We start from the raw sequence: 7,952 nt of genomic DNA, 5'->3' as shown, positions 1-7,952 counted from the left end.
CATGAATCAAGGTTCAATGTGGAAAAAATGAGAAAGACTTGAAAATAAGTGTGTAGGCAAGCATTAGCCACGTTACCCACTTATTCTCTTGATCTCTTGACTTTTTGATCCTACCTGAATCAGATTCTAAATTACAAGAAACTAATGTAAACCACATATATCCCAAAAGAAATAGGATAGTGTTATTAGTGTACCTTCAATCAATTCTATTAGATCCATTCAAAATTGGGTCTTGTTTCCATATTAATTTTTGCAATATTTTAAATTCATATTGTAGTAAGGTTAATTCGGGTTCGATTTCAAGGTCGGATAAATATCAAAATATCTGGTCTATTTTGAACACCTCTAGACAAGACACACAAGCATAAATTTCCCATTTATAAGGACCACCTTATGAAATGGCATGAATTAATTGGCTCCCTTGTGGGTCCATGATCTTCACAAAATCCAATTTTCTTCCCCATATAAATTTGCATAATTGATCTCCTCCACGTAAATAACACACGGTCTTAAGCAAACAGGACCTATATCTAATCTGAACTAGTTAACTCATCAAAAGTTATCTCCCCTCCAATTGATATCAAAATTTGGTTGATAGATGATGGCATGAAGCAAGTGAGGTTCTGGCTTCTTAAGAAACAAAATGCTGAGACTTCATGTATGTTGTACTCCAATTGATGGATCCAGACAAGTGAAATTGGGCATTAGACATGGATCTTGGCTTATACAAAGTCATAAGGAGTGGAGAATTTTAAGAAATATTTCTATCAAAGCTATACGAGAGGAACCAAATGAAAGTACTAAAGGGTTACCAAGTCAGAGTTGGGACCCGCGTTTGGAGATCGAAGTTCCATTTGAGCAGCAACCGGTAAGTACACCCCCATAAACAATAACAGTTGCATCGGGTATCCATTTGGGTCTTGGTAAGACTTTGAGTCAAGTATATTGGGTCGGATTATTTTCGAGTATAGTGTGTATGGGTAGGTATGTTCATACAGTTTCTTTTTTTGAGTCGGTTCAAGTCATTTATGGGTCGGTTCAAAAACATGCCTAGATGGATAGTGCCTTTGAGAATTGAGAACATTTCCAATCTTTTATAATCCTACTTAGTGCTTACTTTGATATACTTCCTCCGTTTTAAATTAATTGCACCATGTGACTTTTCACGCAGTCTAATGCATTAATTTAATCCTTAATATCATTAATTATGTATAATGAAGAATTATAAAAATTTGATATTAGTAATCATTGCATTGAAACGAATCAATTAAGATCTCACTTTCACTTGACTATGTTTTAACTTATAGATTAAAAACTAACCACAAATTAAGGGTGATGAATGAATAAGGCATTATCTTGTAATGTTGCAAGTAATATGGAACAGAGAAAGTAAGTACTAACCCAATCCTAAAGTGGTTTATAATTGGTTGAGTACAGGTGAATGAGTACACATCTTTGAAGGAAGCAACCTTGTATTCATGGGCTGAGTTGAGTCCACCTTCGTTCTTTCTGCGGCTTGGCGGTCTGTGGTTAGCAACTTTCACTGCTCTAGGAGTGCCTATTGCGGCTGCTAGCTTCAATCCTTCAAAGGTATTCTTTTGTTTACTTTTAATCCTGAGGTAACAGAGAAATAGAGCAAGTTTAAAAACACAAGATGAATAATGAAGTAAAACAACAAAATCAGGATCTTGAGCTTCAAGTTGTTTACTTTTTTTTCCATAAACAATTAAGTTTTTAGGCTTTTAATGAGTACAGAAGATGCATAGAACATCAACAATTCAAGACCTTTGTTACTGGACTCGTGTACCCATGTCTGACATGAATACGTGTAATGTGTCTAAGTGTCCGACTAGGTTATTTTATAAATAACCCAAGCTTTTGAACCAAATCAAAGTGTCCAGGTGTCTTGCTCATGTCTGAGTATCAACGATTTGACACGGTTACTTGAGATAAAAAAAAAAGTCATCATCATCATTCCAATATCCCGCTAGAAAACAAGGTCTAGGTGAGGGAAGGTGAAGGATAATCCATACCCGTACTCTCTTCAAAGAGCGGACAAGGTGAATGTGGTCAATTTTACCCAAAAACGGAAGTCTGAGAAACAAATGGAAAAATACATCATTTCTGCTCTAAAGCTCTCTCCTTTGTGAGTGGAGCACCAAAAGATATGATTGAGGAAATGCAGAAATCAAAGCATGCTATCACAGAGCACCAAAAATGCATTTGGAACAACATGATGTTATTTTCAAGAAATCAAAACCTGAACAATTGTTTTAGCCAGTGTAAAATCTTCATCTACAAGAAAAATATTTTTGTTCACGAGGCACTTGCTCTTGATGATGGTGCAGGAACCCCTAAGATTTATATTGGCTGCGGGAACAGGAAGCCTTTTTTTGGTATCATTGATTGTCCTGAGGATCTATCTGGTATTTTCTCATCATACTTGATACTAATTCATGTCTTCAAATAAGCTTTTGAACATGTATTAGTCACACAGTACATTTCACTGATACTAATTGGCGCAATGTAGGGATGGAGTTTTGTGGGAGACAGACTTTTATCAGCAGTAGTACCGTATGAAGAGACAGGCTGGTATGACGGACAAATGTGGGTGAAGCCACCAGAGGTTCGAGTTTATTCACATATGTAACTTCACACGAAAAACCTTAGAACTTCGATTTGCTATGAGTCATTCTTGTGACAAATGTTCTTGTCCTTTCAGGTTCTAGCTCGTGACAGACTGCTAGGATCCTACAAGGTAAACATTAAACTCTATTCCGTTCTTAAATTGCACAATGAAAACAGGCAAATAAAAAGGAAATTAAGTTCTTTTTCATGGATTTCAGAACCATGGATGAGCATATGAAAAGGATTAATACAAAGATGTGTTGCCAAAATCATAAGAATACACAAAAATTCCGAGAAACTAAATTTTGTTGTAAAATATGTGTAGGTGAAACCAGTGATCAAACTGTTGAAGCAAACTTTGGTTGGAACTGGGGCACTGCTTGTATCTGGAGTCCTGCTATTCATCTTTGCTACACCAGTGGAGAATTTTTTCCAGACAACTTTCACCACCAAAAATACCACTCTGGATGCAACTACAAATGTCAACTCCAAGTTTAACTTAAGGTGCATAAAGAGACTTTCAAGTTCAATTTTAACAATTACTCCGTCCTATTTAATTTGTTGCATTTTTTGTTAGTTGGTGTGAAAGAAAAAACAAAAACAAGAGGATGAAAGAGATGTGGATGAAATGAAGAGAGATTGAGTCTGTAAATGAGATTAGGAAAAGGAATGTTGGGCCGTAGACAAAAAAGTAGAAACATCAGTTGGGCAACCAAGAGAACTTTTGCAAATTGTGTGGGACGGAGTCGGAGGGAGCATATAGCTTAAGATTCTAAAAAATCATATATATAAAAGCAATCTGACAATCGAATTGTAATTGAAAATGTTGTCTTTCAGAAAAGAGGAGTTGCTAAGGTTACCGATAGAGGTAATGCAAGACGATGACATGGCAGCTGCCGCGGCAGAGGCAGCTGATGGGAGGCCAGTTTACTGCAGGGATAGGTATTATCGAGCATTGGCAGGTGGACAATATTGCAAATGGGAGGATTTACTAAGATAGAATGCTGGACTTAAGTTTTCGTTCAAAATTTTAGATTTTGAGATTGAAATGCTAAATCCAAAGCTTGATTCAGTATCTTCAAAATAATATAAGGTTGTGTGGGATAGATTATTAGCGTCAAAGTAATCATCTTTGAACAAGACTATTGTATCTAATATACACAGAAAGGATTTAAAATCATCTAAATTTCAATTACTAATTTTCATCCCATCAAACACCATAATACTGTGCCCCCAAAACCCTAGAAATGGAATTAAAGGTGGAACATATACTGAAAATTAAATTAATTTACAATATTGCAAGTTAAATGTCCATTTGATCATAGACATTAACACTTTGTTTGGATTGCAAGAATTGCAAAGGAAAAAAAAAAGGGAGAGATTTGGAGAGATATGTTTTCCCTAGTTTAGAAAAGGTAGAGATGTGGAGGGATATTTTTCCTTAGTTATGATAAGAAATTTGGAGGAAAGGGATTTGGAAGGAATGAATTTAAAGTGACTAGTTTCCTCGATTTTGCTGAATCTATCCAAAAGTGAAAAGATTTCAAAAGAAAATAGTTTTTCTCTTCCTCCCCCTTCCTTTCCCTCGTTAATAAACAAGAGAAGTTTTAATTATCATTCCCACCCCTTCCCCTTTCTTTTCCTTTCCTTTCTAAACTCTTATTCAAACATAGTATAAGTGTAGGTTCACAATAGAAATCAAACCCCCATTACAACATTCTCTCGATAATTGTGAATTATTATGCCTTTTTATTATTTTTCTATCTCGTATATTTTATTGGTTATTAAACCAATGAAAAAATACAAATATGTTTGAAGTTGAATCTTTCAACAGTTCTGATCAAACTCAATCACTTTAAAGGGCAAAAAGATATGAAACTTCTGATTTTCCCGGTCTTAAGACTCAAGGCTACCCATGCAATATGCATGCTCATTCATCAAGGGTTTCAGGCTTTCAGCAATCTAAGAATGACTAGTCACTTTTTATTAGACATAAATCCGGTTGCATGGCTATAGCTGCAATATATGTAGACGATATTGTTCTTACCGGTGATAGTATAAGTCAAATGGAGGATCCAACAGAGCATCTAAACAAAGTCTTCAGCATTAAAGATCTAGTCCTACTTCATTACTTTTTAAGGGCTAGAGGTTCATCAACTTCATAATGGGAATGTCTTACATCAAAAGAAATTTACTTGGTAATTGCTTAGAGACATGGTGTTGTTTCAATTAAGACTGTTGTTACTCCTTTTCCTCTTAACCTCAAGCTTATAGCTGATTTCACCAAACCTTATTCAAATCCCACAAAGTATATGAGCCTAGTTGGCAAGTTGAATTCCTCACAAACACTAGACTTGATCTTTCATTCACTATTCAAAACCTTAGTCAATTTATGCCAGCACCTTTTCTTGATCACTATGCTGCCCTTCTTCATACTCTAAATTGTGTCCATACTACTGCTGAGCAAGGCATTTTGCTTAAAGCAAGTGATCAGTCATCAGTTATCCTTTCGGGACTTCTAAGACTCAGATTGGGGATCTTGTCCCAGCACAAGACGGTCAGTCACAGGATACATGTTATTTTATAAGTTGGAAATCTAAGAAGCAAGCTACAGTCTCAAGGTCACCATCAAAAGCTGAGTATCGCGCACTTGCAGCAGCTTCATCTGAGATCACATGGGTTGTTCAATTACTTGAGGAGTTGGGTCTTTCTAAGCTTAAACATGTTTTCCTCTTTTGCGGCCCACAATCATGCGCTACATGAAAAAACAAAACACATCAAAGTCAAATGCTACTTCACTCAGTGATAAAGTTCTTGAGGCCTTATTCAATTACCTATATTCCTACAACATCCCATCTTGATAATGTTTACATAAAGATTCTATGTTCATTTTCAACAATTGTTATCCAAGCTTGGTCTCTCATTCAAGATTCCAAGCTTGAGGGGGTGTGAAATTTAGTTGGAGAAGTTGTTAAGTAACTAATTTTTAGGAAGTTTGTTATAACAAAGTTCAGTTCCTTCTTCCTTTTGTTATTAGAGTTAGTTACATGTTTTGATACTCCAATAAATTTGTATCATCTTATGTTTCTAATAATGAATATATTAGGCCGTGATCAAGAGCGTTGACTTGCACATGCACTTGATAAGGTTCATTGTTTCCTAAAACCATATGGTAGTAGGAAGGTTAGCTCATCCAATATATATGCAAGTCAACAACCCACTATTTTATCGATGTGGGATCTTGTCTCACATGTGAAGTATTTACAACAAAATAATGTACAACATTTTGCCTTTGTCCATTCTCTACTTCTTGCTATGTACTTGTCCATTCTTCACATACATTGTCTGTAATTGTTCAAGGCTGCTGTTCTTGCAAGCCTTCTCACAACTTAGGCATTGGCGGATCAAAGGGAAGATAGATTTCGTTGGTGATGTGTGCTATTTACTAATTTATTGTTCATTATAATGTTTAATATATTTACTTCAGTACTTCACTATAAATACCCCACATAACAGTCATTCCTCTTTACTTCTTAAATATCAAGCCAGAAGTGTATGTTTATGCAAAATGCTTCTCAGTTTTGTTTAAATGATTTCAAAATCGCAATTACACGAAGTTCCAAAATCTTCTCAAAACTAAATTCAAATACAGCCTTCTTCTCAAATAGAAAAAATAGAGAACACTTGATAATAAACCTATATTCGTCCCAAACAATTCAGTAATTTAAACACTAGAATAAATTAAATCAGATGAATTTTAAATTTTAAAATGAAATTAGAGTAAGTAAAGTTCAAATAGCATAATATATAAGTTATAATTATCCACTCCAAAATGACAAAAACAATTACCTCATAAGCAGCAATAATATTCACGAAACATTTTGAATAACACTTGGTAGAATCAGTGTCCGACGAAGAAACTAGATCAGGATGCAATTCTTTTGCTAACTTCCTGATAAACTCTTAACAATTTCTCCAATCAAATAATCGTCCGAAAATCCGAGAACCTCGTACACATTCCCAACCCCAGATAAGTCGGAACGGGAGGACTCAGTGCTTGTACCGAGTCATCGATTCTGGTGACTCTGGTTAGTGATTACCTTATTTTGGTGTTTTTCAAAAAAGGAGAGGGAAAATTCGATCGATGAAATGACGCGGTGAACAGCGCCATTTAATTTTGTATTGAACGGAAGTTTTGCAGAAAGAAATGAGTAGAACAGTTAAAAATTGCGAGTACTCTGATTTATATTTATTAACTTTTTTCAATCTGAGCTTGTTTATAAGACTTAATTATAGGCTCAGACATTAAAACACTTATTTTAGAAGTTATTTTGTATCAATATAAGATTATACTGTCTAACTTAAATATGTTAAAGAGTTTTTTTAGTTAAATAATACTCCCTCCAAATCATTTTAATTGTCGTATTTTCTTATTTGGCAAAATCATATTAATTGTTACATTTTTATTTTTGTCAATCTTTTTTTACCTAAATATCCTTAGTTCACACACGTAATTACGAATATATTTCCATATACCCTACTTACCCAACTACCACCTTTTCAATGGACCCCACGCATCTTTAATAACCGTGCCCAAGCAAATGGGACAATTAAAATAGTGTGGAGGGAGTACTATTTTAAAAGGACAGATAGATTTCTTTGACCCGAGCTTAGTTGATAATTATTTATTAACAAAGGTTTTTTTTTCAAAAGTTTTCATTACTTTCAGCTTGACTTATGAGTATCGCTTGTAGTCGGCCTATAGGAGGACAAGAGCGGCCAAGGGATGCTATTTAAATTGCACAGAGCAAGCTGATGCTCCGAAGGTGACAATTGGAAAAATATGTAGTTGCAAGTACGATTAAGTTCAAGTATAGGGCTAAGTTATATATCTAGAGTAATGGAAAGTTTGATGGAGATATTACATACCGTATACAAGCGGGATGACTTAAGTGGCGAGTGACCATTAGAGTTTTATGTGGTAAGAAGTTTCCGATTAAACTAAAATATAATAAATACCAAGTTGCCAATAAGCCAATATTGTTGTATAGGACAGAGCGTTGGTTCGTTAAAAAGATTCACGAAGAAAATATGAAAGTACTAGATGTGAATGCTGAGGTGGATGTGCGGTAATATAATGATGGATGGAATTAAGAACTAGGAGTTAGGTGTTGTCCCATTATTTGCTAAGATGCTTGAAAATATTTTAAGATGGATTGGACATGTGCAAAGAAAGACGATTGATTGTCCCGTGAAAAGGATAGAAAACATCATAATAAGAGGTCAGAGAAGTTGAGGAAAACCTAAAAAAACGTGGCGAGCAA

At 35.0% G+C, this 7,952-nt stretch overlaps 1 protein-coding gene across 1 annotated transcript; it reads left to right on the top strand.

Moving 5' to 3' along the window:
* Positions 1–298: 298 nt before the first annotated feature.
* On the top strand, positions 299–3,827 carry LOC130820977 (protein CONSERVED IN THE GREEN LINEAGE AND DIATOMS 27, chloroplastic). Its single transcript, XM_057686559.1, has 7 exons — positions 299–868; positions 1,438–1,590; positions 2,349–2,426; positions 2,531–2,626; positions 2,723–2,758; positions 2,954–3,132; positions 3,466–3,827. The coding sequence occupies exons 1-7, from the start codon at positions 644–646 to the stop codon at positions 3,626–3,628; spliced, it is 930 nt and encodes a 309-aa protein (XP_057542542.1). The 5' UTR covers positions 299–643; the 3' UTR covers positions 3,629–3,827.
* The last annotated feature ends 4,125 nt before the right edge of the window (positions 3,828–7,952 follow it).

The sequence above is a fragment of the Amaranthus tricolor genome, chromosome 8, assembly GCF_026212465.1.
Source record: "Amaranthus tricolor cultivar Red isolate AtriRed21 chromosome 8, ASM2621246v1, whole genome shotgun sequence".
Classification (NCBI taxonomy): domain Eukaryota; kingdom Viridiplantae; phylum Streptophyta; class Magnoliopsida; order Caryophyllales; family Amaranthaceae; genus Amaranthus; species Amaranthus tricolor.
Note: the sequence above shows the minus strand (reverse complement) of the source record. Positions and strands in the feature narration are given on the sequence as shown.